The 20974-nt window shown below is 42.5% G+C and overlaps 1 protein-coding gene across 1 annotated transcript in view; it reads left to right on the plus strand.

Moving 5' to 3' along the window:
- The first annotated feature begins 8579 nt into the window (after positions 1-8579).
- The window catches only part of RP2 (RP2 activator of ARL3 GTPase), a 31308-nt gene continuing 18913 nt past the window's right edge, over positions 8580-20974 (plus strand). Inside the window, exon 1 of the mRNA XM_063459431.1 lies at positions 8580-8847. Within this exon, the coding sequence (XP_063315501.1) occupies positions 8698-8847 (150 nt within the window). The 5' untranslated portion in view covers positions 8580-8697. The remainder of the gene's footprint in view (positions 8848-20974) is intronic.

A 20974-nucleotide genomic window follows, 5' to 3' on the forward strand; every position in this document is an offset into this window, starting at 1 on the left:
CCCCCAATCCTGTTACACTCATTCTCCATCACTCTGTCACACTCGCCCCCTTTCACCCTGCCACACTCAATGTATGACATTAACCCCTCCAATTCTGGCATTGGGAGGCATGAATGTGACACATGGAGGGGCTGTGGAAGGGGTGAGACATATGAGAGGGGGAGGGCAGGGCAATTTTCACACCAGGGCTCCATGGTTTCTAGTTATGCCTCTGTTCTCTCAATAGGATCACTGACAAAATGCCTGCCAATCTCCTATCTCCTGAACAAAGTTGCTTCAAGTGCCTTTTGTAGTACCTGCTACCTAGATATAGGGGAAAGCAAAACCTAGTTAAACAGTGGAATAAATAATTCAGGTTCTGTCTGCAAGGAGATGCTTAGTACGTCCTTTGCCAGCGAGCAGTGCACAGAATTGACATTTGGCAGTTCTGGGCTGCCAAAGTTACGTGTGCTGGGGGTGTAACTAGCCCCCAGCACAAAAGTGAATATATCTCTGAATGTGAGTGTTTAAAGCCAAAATGCTGTATATACATACTCCTACCACCACGACTATTTCTAAAAGCAGAAGTGCTTACGGTGCTTGGAGTAACCCTATAATGATGACTCAAAAACCTTAGGTTGGTATGCTTACCTTACCAATGAATGGCTATTCATCATTTTTCTAGGGAGAAATATAGATGATACAAAACTCAAACTATAAGAAATCTCTAAATGGAAGAATACTAATCTTCCAAAGAGAATCTTTACATTATGTAAATAGCTGCAGTTTGTCAAAAGCTTTTATTTATAGACAGGCAATTGCTAGGCAACTAATCTTCCTGTGTCAGAATTTCCGTTACAATGTGTCAGAGAAAAAGAAACACATTTTCCATGGTAATTTAGAAACAGCTATTGGAATTTACAAGTCAAGACAGAAAGTGATAGCAACAGTATCTAATATTTACTAAGATTTTTTATAGATTATAAAGCGAATACCAAGAAAATCATTAGCGCAAAGTAGCGCATATGACATCTTTCACTAGCTTATTTACATACTTGTTATTGTTCTTTTCTGGAAAGTGAGGTTTGTTTATTTCACTGTATTTAGGTTTCACTACATGTACGTTATAATTGGTTATACATAAATCATGCATTTTTCATAGCCACAAGTCTACAAACATTGAACATTTTTAGAACCCTTTAGGGCTCTTTCGAGATGGGTTTTATGGTTTCACAAGGGATTGTTTATTTCAGTCTGAGAGGGGTATGTTTATTATTATTTATTCTATTTTATTACCTTGTTGTTTTATAAGGCAACATTTTTAAATAGATTTGCAAAAAAAGTAATACAAAAATTCTGTTGAAAAAAGCACTCATATTTTACTTGGTTGCAAAATTGTATTCATAGTGTTACTTATTAAAGTGAGGATTTTCAAGAAATTAAAGTAAATGTCAAAGTTTAGGTCAAAGTAGCCAAAATGTAAGCATAGCTAATAGAGAATACAGCTATTTTGGCCTTAAGTTTAAATTCTCTTTAAATTGTTTCTTTAGAGAATAATCCTGTTAGCGTCCTTCTATGAGGACCATCAGACCTTTAATGACAACATACACCCAGCATGCTCCTATGTATTAAATTCCACCATAAATGAATCTGATTTTGTTTCTGCTTGTTGAAGACTGAAAGTAAAAGAAATACTTCTCATACACAAAAGGTTTCACATGTATGTTAATGCATTTGTGGAGCATATGGTTCAATTCGTCTTGTTATTTATAGGTGAAGATAGAAAAACTGCTGCTGGCCATGGAGATGAAGAGTGCACCAATTAGGTCTACACAAAAATTTCCTTACCATTTCAAAATTAACAGGGCACTTCTCAAAACATTACCAGTTCTACAATGTTGATGATACTACATCAGAGGCTTGACAGGAACATATACATTCTGCATTGTGGTTTTTCCAGTATAAGCTTACCCAATTAAATTTAGTTGTGTTTGTTTTTTTTACCGAAACAATAAAACTTTAAGTTATCTGTTCTTTAATATGTCACTGCAGGACTTCTATGCAGTTAAAGTTAATTGTGGAGGCAGGGAGCAGCATGTGTGGGACCCCAGGTAAGAAGTCAAACTGTTGAAAAAAGTTCGACTCCTTAGTGTCAGGATTAGAATTGATCCAGCACGCAGAATTGTATAACACCTAGGATTAAGGATAACGTCTAACTGTGACTTAGAGTGGCCAGACTTAACCCTTAGCCCTGTTGCAGATAAAGGGCTTCAGTAGGGAGACATGAAACATATTACGTACAAGCAGAGAGGCGGGGAGAGCCAGGGAATAAGACACAGTATTAACCCTGCGAATTATTCAAAAGGGACCAATAAACCTTGGGGCAAACTTCATGCTAGGAACCTTGAGTTTAATATTGCGTGTGGAGAGCCATACCCTGTCACCCACCTGGTAACCAGGGTTGGCACCACGCCTCTTAACAGCCTGCATTTTGAAACGAGCGGCAGATGTTTCCAAAACCGTGTGGACCTTAGTCCAAGTCTCATGTATACATGTGAGATGGTCATCCAGGGCGGGAATAGCAGTTTCAGAGAATACCGCAGGGAGGACAGTAGGGTGACGACCGTTGTTAACAAAAAAATGGACTATGTCCAGATGAGTCATGGGTAGCATTATTTCTAGCAAATTCGGCCCATGTTAGCAAATAGAAATGTGCAATTCGTTTAGTTGCGAATGCAAATTCAGCCAAATTCCGGAAATTCGGATGCTTCCGAATGTCCGAAGTGCCGAATTTCTAAAGTGCCGAATTTCAGAACGCCGAACCGAATTGCCGAGGTGCCGAAGTTCCGAATTTCGGAAGTGCCGAAGTACATCGGATTTCTGAAAAGTGGAAAACAGGAGAGGGTTAGTGGTTGGGTTAGGGTTAAGGGTTGGGGTAGGGTTAGTGGTTGGAGTAGGGTAACCATAACCCTACCCCAAACCTAACCCTACTCCTAAACCTACCCCTAACCCTACCCCTACCCTTATACTTACCCGAAGTGCCGAAAGTTCTGAAGTGTCAAAGTTACGAAGTGCCGAAGTCCCTGTCACGAAGTGCTGAAGTCCCGAATTTCGGAATGCACATCCCTAGTAGCAAACCAGACCAGTTTTCTTGAGTGCCATTAATGATTGGTTGGCTCTCAGCTGCACCATTGGTTTAAGGATGGTAAGAAGAAGAAAACGATAATTCAATACCCAACTGTTTAGAAAATGCTCTCCAAAATCGTGACACAAATTGGGAACCCCTGTCTGACACAATATTTAGCGGAATACCATGTAATCTGACTATTTCGCGTATAAATATATAAGCCAGCTCTTGGGAAGAGGGTATCTTCTTGAGAGGAACAAAGCATGCCATTTTAGAAAAGTGATCAACAACCATAAGGATGGTGTTGTAGCCTTTAGAAATCGGTAGTTCACAATAAAGTCCGTAGACAAATGAGACCATGGAATACTGGGTATAGGAAGCAGTTGTAATAGCTCACAGGGTAATTTATGGAGAACCTTAGAAAACACACAAATAGTACGTCTCCACATACTCTCTGATGTCCTTTCTAAGAGAAGGCCACCAAAATGACCTAAAAACAGTGGCCACAGTTTTATTAATACCTGGATGACCAGCTGTCACATTATCGTGAAATACTCTTCGTACCCCCTCTCTCTCCATTAACGGAATGAAAAATCTATCTTGAGGTTTATCACTAGGAGCCTGAGTCTGAACTACAATTATAGCACAAAGAAGAGGAGAAGACAAGGAAAGAACCGTAGAGGCAATGATACATTCAGGTGGTATGATGGGAGAGGTTTCTTGTTCTTGTACCACCTCTAGGTCAAATTGCCTTGATAGGGCGTTCGCCTTTACGTTCTTAGGACCAGGCCTGTACGTGATGATAAAGTTAAAGCGTGACAAGAACAATGACCATCTAGCTTCTCTAGCAGACAGCCTTTTAGCATCTCCAAGGTATGCCAAGTTTTTGTGATCAGTTATGATCAGGAGAGGGTCCTCGGAACCTTCTAAAATATGTTGCCATTCTTTAAATATAGTCCATTTTTGAACAAAGTTTGCAACACTTGTTTAGCAGTGTTTCATGGGAGATAGGGATATAGTAGGTGCCTTATATACTATAGGTGTAGGTACAGTAGGCGGAGGTGTAACTGAAGGAACTTCAGGCTGCAAATGAGCTATATGTATTAGGAGCGTATTGAAAGCCTGGACAAATTTATCCATACGATGAACATTTTCCTCTAGCTTTCTCTCGCAAGCTGCTATGTGCTAACACAAATCTGCAGGATCTATGGCCATGTCGTAATGTCAGGATTAGATTTGATCCAGCACGCAGAATTGTATCACACCTAGGACTAAGGATAACGTCTAACCAGACCTTTGAATGGCCGGACTTAACATACCCCAGAATAGTCAAAATACTTGCCGAGGTCAGAGACACAGAATGAGACACAACCATGAGGAAAGCCAGAAGTGAAGGATACCAGAAATCAGGGTAGTCAAAACGGATCCAAAGTCAAATACCAGAAAATGCAGTCAGGAACACACTCTCAGATAACCAGTTAGTGTAAACCACGACAGGGCACTGACAAAAAGGTAATTTGGATTTAAATAACCCTCCTGTAATTGGTTGTCTCTGACCTCTGACCCCAAAACGTGCGTGCGCGTCTATGATATGACGCCGGATGCACGTCGGCGCCATCTTTGATGTGGGCGAAGATAAGTTCTTTATAAAAGTCCTAAGAACGTTGCACCCGCTCAGAACCGGAACGGAGGGAGACCGGGTAGCTGCCTGCCGAGCCCCAGGTAAGTTGAAAACATCTCTGACGGCCTGGCTGCTATGTTTTAGTGCAGCCACGCCGGCAAAGATGTTGGAAGCTGTGACACTTAGGATGTAAACTATAGTGGTTATGGTGTTGGAGTTTCTTTATGCAACAACAGGCAGGGCACATTTGCCCAGGGACTTTCTCTAACATTACCAGTTACAGACTGGTAATGATACTGTGTCAGAGGTGTGTCTGGAATGTACAAGTTCTTCAGAATTTCCATACCGGGAAAATTACTGTGCAAAAACACCACAAGCAACCACCATACAGAATTATCAAAATATTGTGATTTTCCATTACCATTTTACCCTTTTTTTTATTCTTTTTTTTTTAATGTGCACAAGGTATCACAATTGCTTGTGCTGCCACGACAGCTAGTGCAAGAGCAGTAGATTTTAACATTAGTATCATTTGCGCATATTTTTAAAATTTATAACACCAGGTAAAAGTGTGATACGCTCCAGCTAGTTAACTGGCCAGGTAGGGTTAAATTCAAGCATGTATTAGTAAGGCATCCTGTCTGGCTAACTGAAGTGGGATCTCGTAAAAACCTGCAATACACCGATAAATACAAAAAGTAATAGTCTTGGCATTAGAGTCACTTTGCCCATATTTGCAAATTATAAAACAAAAGTATGATATACTCAGGCTGTTTATCTGGCTGTGTAAGGTCAAATTAATGCATTTGCTGGCAAGGCATCTAGGCTGGCTAGTGACTGAGATGTTGTCTTGCTAAAACGTGCATTGTACCAATGTAAATAACTTGAGAGAGCTATAAGATACAAACATGATGAATGGGTATAGGTAGTGTGAAGATCGATATAATGTAGCTTACTAAGTTGTTGTTGCTGTTGCTGCGCTTTGTCTGCAGTGTTATGTCAGGTTCATCGCATAGGGAAGAAATAGTGATGGCCCGTGTCCCCTAGTTGGCTGCAAGCAGGTTCTTAGTTAAGGATGAAGCCTAGGGTGAGTGGGTAAATGAGTGTCGACCAGAGAGTGGGCAGTAGGTCCTGTGCTGAGCGCGTGAGCATCAGAGTAATTGGTAATGCCATTTATACCTTGCTCCGGCAGTCGGCAGGACCCGGTCCCGCCCTTCCCATCGGTGCGTGTCAGGCTATACGACCCAGGTAAGAGTCAGCGGGTCAGCTTAGGGATCGGGAACAGGGCTTCCCACCGGCAATTTGTGGTGATGTCTATGGGCTACTGCATGGGATGCGGATGTCGCAGGAGCATAGGTTGTTGGGGTGTGAGACGCTTCCCCAGTCTGGGGAGGGCAAAATCGGAGTTAGCGGTACTCCGTATGAGTATGTTTTATGCCCGTGAGATATATACTCGGGGACAGAGCAGCAGGAGCCGGTGTCGTTAAAGTGACTTCGCGACCCCGGCAAGATGGAAGCCTGTTGGTGCAGGAGAGACCTCGTGTACCGAATCGGTGTGTAACAACAGGGGTACCTTATATTGTATGTGGGTGCCTCGATAAGGAAAGAGCAAACGCAAAACTTGATTAACGATTAAATAATAACTGTAAACTTATGATATTATTAGGTGTGGGTGGTCTGGTCCCGCAGACCCGTAAGGAAAACTCAGGTAGTAGCCATCACATATGCTGCATGGGTGGACCCTCGGGGGACAAATGTCTTGGATGTTGATGGGTTCCACTCATGGGGTTTGGAAGCTGAGCGGGGCTGTTTTGTGAGTCTTGTGGAAGGCCCAGGGTTGTTAGGTGTGTCGTCGCCTCCTGCAGATCCGCGATGGAGTACGTAGCTTCTCCATGGAGTACCAGGAAATTATGGGATGAGCGCCATTGATACCTGATGTTTTACCTGATGTTGTGTGCACGGAGCAGGGATGTAAAGGGTTTGATGGATGTCCGCCAAGCCATGGTTCCCCTGGATAAGTCCGTGTAGAATGTAAGGGCCATGCTCTCAAAAGTGTACGGTGGGTTACTCCTGGTTGCGGTCATAACTGCATCCATGTCTTGTTGCCTCTGGAATCTTACGATTAAGTCCCTTGTTGCTGCCGCTGGGGCTGTAGATGGCTTGGGGATTGTGAACATGCCGTCGAGGCTCACCCCTTTAGCCTGCTAAGACGGGAGTATTGCGCTCACCAGGCGCCTCAGGAAGTGAGGCAGTTCAGTGTCTGGAACCGAGTCTGCTATGCCTCGTATCTTGAGATTTTGAGCGCGGCATGAATTCTCAGACACCGCCATCCTTTTATCAGGTGTTGTCGTTGCATCGACTTTAATTCCTGTTGTAACAGAGTGACTTGCCATGTGTGGTTGCGAGAGTCCTGCTCTAGGGTCCCCATGCGGCCTGTCAGGCCTTGGATATTTTTCCGGATATCAGCCACATCGGCCTGGATGTTCCGCCTGAGGTCCGCCAGCAGTTCCTGCATGACCGCCTTCGTGACCAGGGTTGAGTCCCGTTGCGGCTTGGGTTGCGTTGGTACCAGCGCTGTAGGTAGGCGGGTTTCCTCTGTGTCCGAGGTCTGCTCATCGGATTCATCAAAGTCGTTGTCGACGTAGGCGGCCATATTGGGCTCCAGAGTGCCATGTGCCCGCCGCCAGAGATCCCCTATGCTCACACCTGGCTGGGGCTTTCCTGGCTTTTGTTTTTTATTTTTCCTTCCCATCACATTCGTGTTTGTCATGGGAGCTGAGCTTGTCTCACAATTTGGGGGTAAAGGTAGTCGTTTAAGCGGTTTCTGTGCTTGATGTTACAGAGCTCTCAGAGAGTGGAACCAGTCAGCTTGGCTGTTGGCTCCGCCTTCCATCTTACCATGTTTAACTGAGTGTGCTTTAAATACAGAACCAATAAAGCTTTAAGGCTGAAAAAAAATATCATTAAGACTTTCTTTTAACATATAATAAGCAAGGTTATATGTACCTATTGCCGTATAAAGTGTTACTATAATGTCTTGAGAGGTGTGGGATTGGGAGACTGATGGGTGAACACTCGAGGGCTGGCGTCGCCAATTAGTTTGTGTCACTGGCAATGCCTATTAAGGAGAGACTCACACTGAATGCCTTCCACGCATCATCTGACATCAGCAGTGGCCGATTGTGGTCCAATTGAATGCTTCTCATCGAGGCTGGTAGAAAAGGGAAGGGGCGGACAGAAGAACAGACAATGCAAGAAGAAGGGTGGGAGAGTACACAGGGAGGGTAGAGCTAGGTTAACCCTTGCAATAGAGAATCTCATTACATCTGTCACCAGTGTGTGCTTTAAATGTAAATTTTGCACAGAATTGACATCAGGCAGCCCGAAACAAAGCTAAAGGCCTGCCCAAATCGTGTGTCAGGGGTGCAACTAGCCCCCCAGCAAAAAAAGTGCAAATATATACGTTTCAAAATGCACATACAGACTTCTACTACCATGATGACTCGAAAAGCAAAATGGTCAATGGAGTAACCATTTAAACTGGTAAACCATTTAAACATTTAAAATCCATGCCTGCTATACATACAGCGTGGCTACTTTGGCTTTAACTTTAGAGCCTGACAATAATCACTTTTAGTGAATTAACCTGGTAGAGAAAAATCTGAAAGAATTCGAAATGTAGAGTTTGTTCTCAGTGTCCTCACCTAGAGATTATAATAAAGCTCGGAATGCAAAAAAAAAAAAAAAAATCCCTGATCAAGGGAAGCCCAGTGCAAGGTGGGGCTACTGCGGGTGCGCGCACGGCGGCTTCACTGGTGACGTCATCATGAAGCCTTCCACTCTCCCCATTGCCATGGTAGCGAGCCGCGCGTGCCCGTGCGGAGTGAGTGTCCTGCTGGGGAGAGGTAGAGTCTCACCGCCTGTCAGTGTGCGGCCCGGTCACTACCGACTGCTCGGATAACACGGAGTCATGGGCTGTTTCTTCTCTAAAAAAACCAAACGAAAGGGCAAAGAGCCGACTGCTGGGGAGCAACAACAACCACCACCACCACAACAACAGCAGCAGCAGCAGGAGAATGGGGAGGGCAGCAAGCAGTATAGCTGGGACAAGAGGGAGAAGGTAAAACCCCGGAGTATTAATATGGGGGGGTATAATAAACTGTGTGTCTGAGCCAGACTGTATGCAGTGTGTGTACTGTATGTGTACTGTATATATGGACGTGTGTATATATATTAGTGTGTGTGTGTGTATGTGTAATTTGCCAGCCTGTGTGTGTGTGTATATAATCTACCAGTGTCTGTGTATATATAATTGTGAGCCAGCCTGTATGATGCCCTGTGTGTATACATGAGGCAGTATCTGTGTGTGTTTGTGTGTACATAAGCCAGCCTTATGCTCTGTGTGTGTATACATGAATCAGACTGCATGCCCTGTTTGTGTTTGTATGCAAGAGCCAGCATGTATGCCGTGATTGATGTGCATGTATATGAGGGAGCCAGCCCAAATGCCCTCTTGTTAATATTCGTGTTTGGCAATGGCAGTTAACTAATTTCATATTACATTAGCAATGCATGTAATGTGTTGTACAGATACTCCTTTGTGTGTGGGTGGGCCTTCTGATACATGTTTGAATGTTTGTGTGAAGATACAAACACACACAGTATTAAACAGATGCAGTGCTTTGAAGGTTTAGCTCTTTTTTTTTTTTCAGTGGAATTTTCAACAAATCCAAATTATTTGCTGGCTTTGCACTTTTTTGGAGCTTTATATTGATTATGCTATCAGGAGTCCCCAGGACATCATCCACTACTGATCTGTCAAACTGGTTAGGAACAGTTTCATACATACCTTGCTGTGTTGGTCATCTGTTGTCATTCTGAGTTGTTATATTTTATATTTCCAAATTAATGCTTTACTATGGGGGATTTAAACGCTGGGCGTCCTCATGCAAAGAGTGGGGACAACTAGTGTTGCTTTACAAGTTCAACTCTGTGTAAATGTAGGAAATTCCTCTAGTGGCTGGCTACCGGATAGTCTTAACCCTACAATATAAACATTTCAGTTTCTCTAAAATTGCAACATTACCTTGCAAGGCTAAGGGGACGGGGACACTGCACCCAGACCACTTCAATGAGATTAAGTGTCCTTTTAATTATGTTTTAAATATTAGGATTTACAGGGCTATTCACTAAACGCTGGTTTGAACAGTTAAGGCTAATCTATCTGAACCTAAACAATTCTCCAACTGTGCATTAGTGTTTAACCCCTTAAGGACGGAGGACGGTTCAGGACCGTCATCGGCATTTTTGCGTTGCTGACCGTTGACGGTCCTTAACCGTCCAATGTACTTACCCGATCGCCGTCGTTCCCCTGGCGGCGATCGGCGGTGATCTTGTTGTGGGGAGACTGCCTGCAGCCCAGACAGTCTCCCCATGGCGGATTAGGACCACTGGGGCCATGTGATCACCCAACAGGGCGACCACATGGTCACAATAGGTGTCCATGTGTCTGCCTGCAGGGGGACTGTCTGTGCTGACAGGCAGTCTCCCTGCAAGTGTAAAATCAGAAAAAAAATTAAAGTTAAAGTTAATAAAAAAAAATATTATTATATATATGTGTGTGTGTGTATGTATATGTATATATATATATATATATATATATATATGATATATAGACATATATTATACCTATATAATATACATCTATATATCATATATATATATAATGTCATACTAAGTGTATTTTTATATTAATATGTAAATATATTAATATAAAAATACACTTATAATTAAATTACACACGTGTGTATATATATAATATATATAATAACTATATATATTATTATAAAATACAAATAAGTAATTTAAATTAAACATGTAAAAATAATAATAAAAAATTTAAAAAAATTATATATCTATATGAAATGTTATTCTAACTGTATTTTGATATTAATATATATATATATTTATATCAAAATACACTTAGAATGAAATTGTATATATATCTATGTATATATAAATAAATAAAAAGAATACGAACTATACATATGTCCATATACAAAATTACAGAAATAATTATATAAATATACACGTAGACTTCAAATATATAAATATGCATATATATTTAAATTCTACGTGCGTATTTATGTAATATTTTTACATAATTAAGTAATTTTATTGATTGCAATTTAAGGGACCTGCCTGCCAACCCAGGTCGAAAGTCCAGAGAATTTAATTTGTTAGCACTGTATTTTACCCTGTAACGTTCTACGACACCCTAAAACCTGTACATGGGGGGGTACTGTTTTACTCGGGAGACTTCGCTGAACACAAATATTAGTGATTCAAAACAGTAAAACATATCACAGCGATGATATTGTCAGTGAAAGTGACTTTTTTTTGCATTTTTCACACACAAACAGCACTTTTACTGATGATATAATTGTTGTGATACATTTTCCATTTTTTCAACACTAATATTTGTGTTCAGCAAAGTCTCCTGAGTATAACAGTACCCCCCATGTACAGGTTTTATAGCGTTTTTGAAAGTTACAGGGTCAAATATTTTTACATTGAAAATGGCCAGATTGGTTACGTTGCCCTTGAGAGCGTATGGTAGCCCAGGAATGAGAATTACCCCCATGATGGCATACCATTTGCAAAAGAAGACAACCCAAGGTATTGCAAATGGGGTATGTCCAGTCTTTTTTAGTAACCACTTAGTCACAAACACTGGCCAAAATTAGCGTTCAATTTAGTTTTTTACTTTTTTTCACACACAAACAAATATGAACGCTAACTTTGGCCAGTGTTTGCGACTAAGTGGCTACTAAAAAAGTCTGGACATACCCCATATTGAATACCCTGGGTTGTCTACTTTAAAAAAAATATGTACATGTGGGGTGGTATTCAGAGATTTATGACAGATAATAGTGTTACAATGTCACTATTGATACATTTTAAAAATGTATGTTTTGAAACCGCAATATTCTACTTGTACTTATAGCCCTATAACATGCAAAAAAATTGCAAAAAGCATGTAAACACTGGGTATTTTTAAACTCAGGACAAAATTTTTAATCTATTTAGCAGTTTTTTTCATTCGCTTTTGTAGATGAGTAAAAGATTTTTCACATTAAAGTAAAAAAACATGTATTTTTTCATCATATTTTTTCATTTTTTTTAAATTAAATTACATGAGATTATATAAATAATGGTATGTAAAGAAAGTCCCTTTTGTCCCGAAAAAAACAATATATAATTTGTATGGGAACAATAAAGGAGAGAGCGGAAAATTACAGCTAAACACAAACACCACAAAAGTGTCAAAAAGATGCCTGGTCGCAAATGTACAACATCGCAAAAACAGTCCGGTCCTTAAGGGGTTAAAGGACCCACAAAAATAGCACGCAAAGCTATAGACAAGAAACAATTGTAGGAAAGTCTAAACATCTGTAGTCCCGTCATGACTTTGGCTTTTCGATTCCCCATATGATCGTAATCACCTATTTTAGACCCAATTTTGTTATTTGGATTTCATTTCACCATAATTAGATGTTTACGGGATAACCCTGTTAGTCTACAAGTTGGCATGTACGTAAAATTAAAGTTCATGTTTTTATCCTTTTTAATTTATAGATCCCTGCTAGAGGCACATTATGTTATCAGAGTACTGCACTGGGATTCTTTTCAAAGTTAGGGTGATAGTTATTGATAAATATTATACCTAGTTTTGTGTGGTTACATATTCTGGTGTTATTCAGGAAGAAGGGGTTTTAGTGTCACTAGAGGCCCTTCTGTGTGTTATCACATACCACATGACACTAAATGTGATTAATGGTTTTGTGTTTTTTTTTGTGAAGCATTGGATTGATGGAGTGCATAAATTGCTGTATGTGGACCAAAGTTCGATCAGCATGATGATTGTACCGTTGGTGGTACATGCTACGCAAAAAGGCTTATCTTTGAGCAGGATTAAAGATATGTTTGTAATGGTTTTGTTTAAAAGGACACATGACATGTGTGACATGTCATGATTCCCTTTTATTACAGAAGTTTGGTCCTTAAGGGGTTAACAAAGGAGGCCCTAATTCTAAAACTAACAAGGGAGACGTATAAAGAGAGGCACTATAAACTTTATAGCAATGAAGTGTTTATGGTGTCTGGAGTCCCATGGCACCTACTCACAGTTCAGTGTTAAACCATTTTCAGACACTTTAACACTCTGCCTTAGCCATACCAGTTTATACCAATGACGGGCGATTTTGATAGTCACAGGCATCCATTATTGTTTGGACTAATGAGGAACATTAGCCTGAGTTAACACACCTTTAGTTGTTGTCTTCCTCTGAGGCACCTGAGGAAGACTGTTTAGTCTAAATGCATTTTGTGCTGGAGGGGAGATCCAAAGATCTGTGCCACATAAGTGGTTGTTAATATCAGCCTAGTTTTCTTTATTGTCAGATATATGCTACGCTATGAGATCTGTCTTTCTCATTGTTATTAGATGTCATTCTGCTCCATCATTATCACTATTGCTGTTAAGAAAAGTATTGTCATTTATATAACTTTGTTTATTTTGGAATTGGTTCAGTTTGTTTTAAACGGTGTGCAGTTTATCCTGTTTGCTTATTTTACCTTATGTGTTGTGAGAGCCATTATTGTTTTCACTGTACGTGCACTTTATTAGGAGTGTAATTGTTTACAGTAGAACTTGAGCATTTTTTTTTGGGGGGGGGGTTTATGCCTCACTAGTAGCAAGTACAGTATACCATCTTTATTTTTTGCGATCATTTTTTCTTTTGTTACTTTTAGATTGCATTGTATTTATTTAGAGATGTTATTCCTATTGGTGTTCTGTTTCGGTAGCTCCTTGCACTTTAGGTGAACATTAAAGGATCACTATAGGGTCAGGAACACAAACATGTATTCCTGACCCTATAGTGTTAAAACCACCATCTAGCCCCTCATGCCTCTATAAATATAGCAAAATTGTACTTGTATTCAAGCCTGAAGCTGTAGCTCTGCATGCTGCTTGCCTCAGGAAAAAAAAGCAGTCTGCTGACATAATCAGAAGTGGTAGCCTGATCCAATCACAGTGCTTCCCTATAGGATTGGCTGAGACTGACAAGGAGGCAGATCGGGGCAGAGCCAGCATGATTCAAACACAGCCCTGGCCAATCAGCATCTCCTCATAGAGATGAATTGAATCACTAAATCTCTATGAAGAATGTTCAGTGTCTGCATGCAGAGGGAGGAGATACTGAATGTTTGGATGCATTTTAGGCATCTCTAACAGCTATCTGAGAAATGGCCAGTGAAGTTATCACTAGGCTGTAATGTAAACATTGCATTTTCTCTGAAAAGACCGTGTTTACAGCAAAAAAAAGGTAATGATTCTACTCACCAAAACACATTCAATAAGCTGTAGTTGTTCTAGTAACTAGAGTGTCCCTTTAATGTAGGACACATTTTACCAATGTGGGATATTTACTATATTGTAGATTTGCAGATGTTTACCACTATAGATATGTGCATGGCTATGGGACCCAACATGGGTGTCTTTATTTACTCTAAATATTTTGCTGCTTATTTTTTAGTAAGCCAGTATTATTCATTTACTAATTGGTTTTGTTTTGGTTGGCGAATGAATATTCAGCATGACCATGAGAACCGGTCACACTCGAGATGTTTGCTATACGTCCTTGGTCATTTGCGGCGTTAAGCAATTTTATCTGAGCCATGACGTCATTTCCAGTTCCCATTTTGCTGCCTCTGTCAATGAATAGCGGACATGTACAGTATCTCACAAAAGTGAGTACACCCCTCACATTTTTGTAAAAATTTTATATCTTTTCATGTGACAAAACTGCTACACTTTGCTACAATGTAAAGTAGTAAGTGTACAGCCTGTATAACAGTGTGTCAACATTATAGTTGATCCAGCACGCAGAATAGTATCACACTTAAAGACTAAGGATAACATCTGACCGGACCTTAGAATGGCTGGTCTTAACGTACCAGAGAATTGTCAGAATACTTGCCAAGGTCAGGGACACAGAACGAGACACAACGATGGGGAAGTAAAGGATACCAGACATCAGGGAAGTCAAAACTGAGCCAAAATCAAAATCCAGAAAAACACGATCAGGAACACACTCTCGGATAACCAGCTAGTTGAAACCATGACAGGGCACTGACCAAAAGGTAATTTGGGTTTAAATAACCCTCTTGAGGCTGTAATTGGCTGTCTCTGGCCTCTGACCCCAAAAGGTGCGTGCGAGTCTATGGCGTGATGTCGCATGCACTTTGGCGCCATCTTTGATATGGGCGAAGGTAAATTTCCTATTCAAACCGGAACCGAAGCGGACAGCGTCTCTAGGAACGTCATACTTGCTGAGGACCGGAATGGAAGGAGATCGGGCAGCGGTTTGCCGTGACCAAGGTAAGTATACAACATCTCTGTCGGCGTGGCTGCTATGTTTATGTGCGGCCATGCCAGCAGAAGAGCGGGGAGCCGTGACAGTACCCCCACTTAGACCACCCACCGGGTGGGCAGGATCAGGCTTGAGGGGAAATTTGTCATATATGCCCGAAGCAGAAACCCTTCCAATCAACCAAATACTGCAGAGACCCTTGAGAAAATCTGGAGTCGATTTATAGAGGAGACTTGGTACTCCTCCTGTGCAGAAACAACCAAAGGAGGGGGAGGGTCAGAAGGGGTGGCTTCCGTAGGGATACCTGAAACGTATTGGGTATACCCTGAGAGGCGGGGAGAGCCAGTAAATAAAACACCGGATTAATCCTGCAAGATATTCGAAAGGGGCCAATAATCCTGGGTGCAAACTTCATGCTAGGAACTTTGAGTTTAATATTCCGTGTGGAGAGCCATACCCTGTCATCCACCTGGTAACCAGGGTTGGCACAACGCCTCTTAGCTTGCATTTTGAAATGAGCAGCAGCTGTTTCTAAAGCTCTGCGGACCTTAGTACAAGTCCCACGGATACATGGTACATGGTCATCTAGAGCGGGGATAGCAGTGTCGGAGAACATCGCAGGGAGGACAGTAGGATGACTACCATTGTTAACAAAAAATGGACTATGTCTAGATGAGTCATCGGTTGCATTATTTCTAGCGAATTCGGCCCATGGAAGCAAATCAGACCAATTTTCCTGAGTGCCATTAATAAAACATCTCAAATATTGTTCCAAAGATTGGTTGGCTCTCTCAGCCGTACCATTGGTTTGAGGATGGTATAAAGACGAAAATGATAATTCTATACCCAACTGTTTGTTAAATGCTCTCCAAAATCGTGACAAAAATTGGGAACCCTTGGGGGGCGGAGCCTAACCGCGAAACAGGAGAGACGCCATTTCTGGTAGCTCCCGACCGGGTACTAAAATCCTCCATAATCTGTCCGCTTACCAGACCCATCCAGCTCCAAAACCTGCGGGAACAGACTGGGGACCATCTGCAACATCTGTTGATGCCTTTCATATACTCCCCAAAGCAGGGGAAGTCGAAACGCAGGTCTGGGGCCTACTACTCACAGGCACCCGCGTACCTCGAGGGGCTCCTCTGCAACCGGAGCCTGTATGGTGCTGCTGACATGCCTGATTGCCGCATCCCAGCACACACACACCTACTGCCAGCAATGGGATGCAGATCCCAGAAGCCACAGCCTGGCAACAACGCGGAGCAGCGGGAAATTGGCACTTTCATGAGGCAAGTACCGACCAAAATGGCGGCCACAGACGGCCCTGAAGGCCCAGACCTCCCAACAACCCCAAATATGCCAAGACTGACCCCCAACCCGTCGCCAGCAACACAAGGGGAAGCACTGACTACCTCCACAGATATCCCTGGGGGCACAGCCCCTGCTACAAAGCAGGACCTCCATAACATGCAGAATACACTGCTGGAAATACAGAGGCTCCTCACTGCAGACATGGCCACCCTAAAATCAAACATGAGACAGATCAGTGAGAGGACGACTGCGGCTGAAGGGGACATGGGAAAAATACGCGGTGAACTAACGGTAATGCAAAGCGCAATGCACCAACTCCAAAAGGCTCAGCACAACATGGCACTACAAATAACCGCGCAGGAAGACAGACACCGCCGCAACAATGTTAAAATCAGAGGGGTACCCCCCGCGATCACAACGGAGGAATTACCCCACTATATGAGGAGACTCATTGCTACTCTATTACCTGCGGCCCTAGACAAAAAGTTCACCATGGCTGGACTGTACCGCCTGCCTACCATCACCAAGTCCTCGACCCCAATCACGGGCGATGTAATTGTTCGGTGCTTGTCACCCCAAGACAAAAGCTGCATCATGGCGGCAGTGAAGGGCAAGACTCCATTGTTGTTTGAGGACTCGCATCTAACATTCTACCAGGACCTTACCAAGGCCACGCTACAGTGGCGTAAATCATTGACAACCCTTACTAGCCGCCTACGCTCAGCAGGAGTAACATACCGATGGGGGACGCCGAGATCCCTTCTTGTATCCCATAACGGAACTGTTCACAAGCTCTCAGCGGAATCCGAAGCAGAGGCACTGCTCCAGGCTCTGGGTCTTGCAGACACCACACCGGCCACATCTACTACACCTCTCACCCAAGCCTGGGACCCAGAAGCAGTAATACCGTTTGTGCCATGAAGCACACCAAGACCCGCACCAGCCACCTGGCTGATCAGGGAGAAGACACCGCTCCGCGTTAGGAAGCAACCTGCAACAGTTCATATATGTCCTGTATTTGCATTTGTACTTTTCGCTTTAGTTCTCTCCGTTGCCAAACTACTAACATGTTACCCTTTGGGTTCTCATACTTTACAAGGCCAGACCCTACTGGGAGCAGTATAAGCCCTGGCTTGCATGCACATACACATTAGGCGCACCCACCAGAGGTGTACAACCCCCCCCGACGCCCCCTTGGTTAGGGGCACTTACCTCTTTGGGGAACCAAATAGCCCTCCTGACACCACCTACTTCATCACTTTGGCTACCCAAACGACTGACTCACGCCCAACCCTCATGAGCTAAGAAGCTACACACCGACACTCTACAACCACCCTCACGTCACTTTCTCGTTACTAACAAGCACCCAGAATGTTAACACCCCGCATCCACCCACTCTAGCTAGCCCATACATACAGCCTCCAATCAACCTGATGGTGGATTACCATCACATAACCTAACTATGCTAGCATGCACCGACTCCAAAAACGGGGCTACAACCCTACTACATATTATAAAAAGTGCGTAATATCCTCAATGATGTAACAGTCTTTTGCAAGCCTCGCTCACTGTGTGATGAATGTTACAATGTATTATTACGAATGTGCCTGTCCTTGTTGACGTGACAAGGCGGGCTTCTGTATAATTCGCTGCGCACCAAAAATAAAGAAATATAAAAAAAATAAAAAAATTGGGAACCCTTGTCCAACATAATATTAAGCGGAATACCATGTAATCTGACTATTTCACGTATAAATATATGAACCAGCTCTTGGGAAGAAGGTATCTTTTTTGAGCGGAACAAAGTGTGCCATTTTAGAAAAGCGGTCAACAACCATAAGGATGGTTTTTATAGCCTTTAGAAATCGGGAGTTCCACAATAAAGTCCATAGACAAATGAGACCATGGGATACTTGGTATGGGAAGCAGTTGCAATTACCCACAGGGTAGTTTATGGGGAACCTTAGAAACTGCACAAATAGTAGAAGTTATTGCGAAAATATGTATTGAAAAAAATACACGTTATGGTTTGGACTAAATAGCTAAGCTGTTACATTAGGTGAGTTCGAGAATGTTTCAGTTTTCACAGTGGTCTTCATTAGTTCTGGGTAATACATCCAGTACTGTGGGCTCAGCACAGAGAAGTGAGGCCAATGAGAAAGCTGCCAGGTTGTGTGTTGCTCTGTGGGTACAGTAATGGAGGCAATTCATTAAATAAATTCACATTACGTAATTAAGGGGGCGGGGCCTCATCTCAGCAGCTCCTGCTGAACGCGGCATTTAAAGCTGACTTTCACTATCAAAACGGCACTCAATCGAGATTAAAAGGCCACCAAACGAGCGAGGGAAACGAGGTGAACAGAATGACACCTTTTAAGCGATACATCGAGCAATACTCACCCGCAACGATCGTTAGGCCTACAAACATGGCAGTCGCAGGGGAGACGGCTGCTCCCAGTCAGCAGCAAGGAGCCGGCTATCTTGAAGTAAGCCTCTCCTGCCCCCCTGGACCGGTGGGGGTCATCCCGGCCTACCCCCACATGAACCACCGGCAAAGCAGTGAAAGCTCCACAGAATCCTGAGCCAACCATTACTGTGGTTTCCAAAATGGCGGATGCTCACCACACCGCCGACCCAAACAACGCAAGGTGCGAAACAGAGCTCCGGCTGCACAGCATCTTTACTGCCTTCTGGGTGAAATTGGAAGTCTGCATGAGACCCTCAACGCCTGAGAAACAGCCCAAAACCTTGCCACGGAGCACACCAGCCGGCCAGGCGGGGAGACGCAGTAGCCCCCTCCGCACTCACTACCATGAGCGGCTGACACCAGCAGAGGTCCTTCTTGGGGCCAGGCCCAGGCAACCTTCAAGAGAGCAACAGTAAACTGAGAACGATTCCTGGAACCGCGGGGGCGCCTATGAGACAACCCACACAACAACCTCGTCAAAGGGGTAAAGCCAGTTCGAACCGGCAGGTGCAAAAGCGAGACGTAAGACCCGAAAAAACAACCGTTTCAGGAGGTCCCTTGCGGAGCCGCAACAACCCATGGCACAGATGGATCAGTCCGGATGGAACTCGCAGACCACATGGGCCACAGCTCCTTAAGAGAAGAATCCTTCGACACCACTCAATCCCGCAGAAGTCCTCCACTCAATACAAGCAGTGGAACCCCTATAAAAGGCCCAGTGAACAAGCCTTGCCCGCAACCAAACGATGAAGTAATGGGACTGGAGTGGGGAACAGCCATCTTATCTGGGACTGGTGGGGTAATATGGAACAAGACTCTTGTAATTTCTCTTACAGGACCACTAGACATGCAGAGGAGGGCATAGGTTGAACAGTGCATTAACCATATATGGCACAGCAAAGGCAGAGATGTGGCTTACCAACCTATATATAGTATACTTGCCTCCCCAGGGATATTCATCCACCCTCTATTACGCAAAGTTAGACGATAGTAATCTACCGTAGAAAAGCAGTTACCTAGCCTGTTTAACTCATGGCTAGTTATATATTTTTTTTCTCGTTTTGATTTTTGTCAAAAGTCAGTATGATAAACAGTATTTTGTCTGCCTAATCTTATAACTGACATGTTGGTCTAATCTTTGATGAATCTACATATGTATATATAAAAAGTGCAATGTTCTGATATGCCAAAAAAAAAAAAAGTCTTTAACCCCTTAAGGACCGGACTGTTTTTGCGATGTTGTACATTTGCGACCAGGCATCTTTTTGACACTTTTGTGGTGTTTGTGTTTAGCTGTAATTTTCCGCTCTCTCATTTACTGTTTCCATACAAATTATATATTGTTTTTTTCAGGACAAAAGGGGCTTTCTTTACATACCATTATTTATATAATCTTATGTAATTTAATTTAAAAAAAAATGAAAAAATATGATGAAAAATTGAAAAAAATACATGTTTTTTTACTTTAATGTGAAAAATCTTTTACTCCTCTACAAAAGCGAATGAAAAAAACTTCTAAATAGATTCATGTTGTCCTGAGTTTAAATGATTTTAGTTAGTCCTGAGTTAGAAATGTTGTCCTGAGTTTAAAAATACCCAGTTACCCAGTGTTTACATGCTTTTTGCTATTTTTTTGCATGTTATAGGGCTATAAGTACAAGTAGGATATTGCGGTTTCAAAACATACATTTTTAAAATGTATCAATAGTGACATTGTAACACTATTATCTGTCATAAATCTCTGAATACCACCCCACATGTACATATTTTTTTTAAAGTAGACAACCCAAGGTATTCAATATGGGGTATGTCCAGACTTTTTTAGTAGCCACTTAGTCGCAAACACTGGCCAAAGTTAGCGTTCATATTTGTTTGTGTGTGAAAAAAGTGAAAAACTAAATTGAACGCTAATTTTGGCCAGTGTTTGTGACTAAGTGGCTACTAAAAAAGACTGGACATACACCATTTGCAATACATTGGGTTGTCTTCTTTTGCAAATGGTATGCCATCATGGGGGTAATTCTCATTCCTCG

The sequence above is a fragment of the Pelobates fuscus genome, chromosome 1 (assembly GCF_036172605.1).
Source record: "Pelobates fuscus isolate aPelFus1 chromosome 1, aPelFus1.pri, whole genome shotgun sequence".
Classification (NCBI taxonomy): Eukaryota; Metazoa; Chordata; class Amphibia; order Anura; family Pelobatidae; genus Pelobates; species Pelobates fuscus.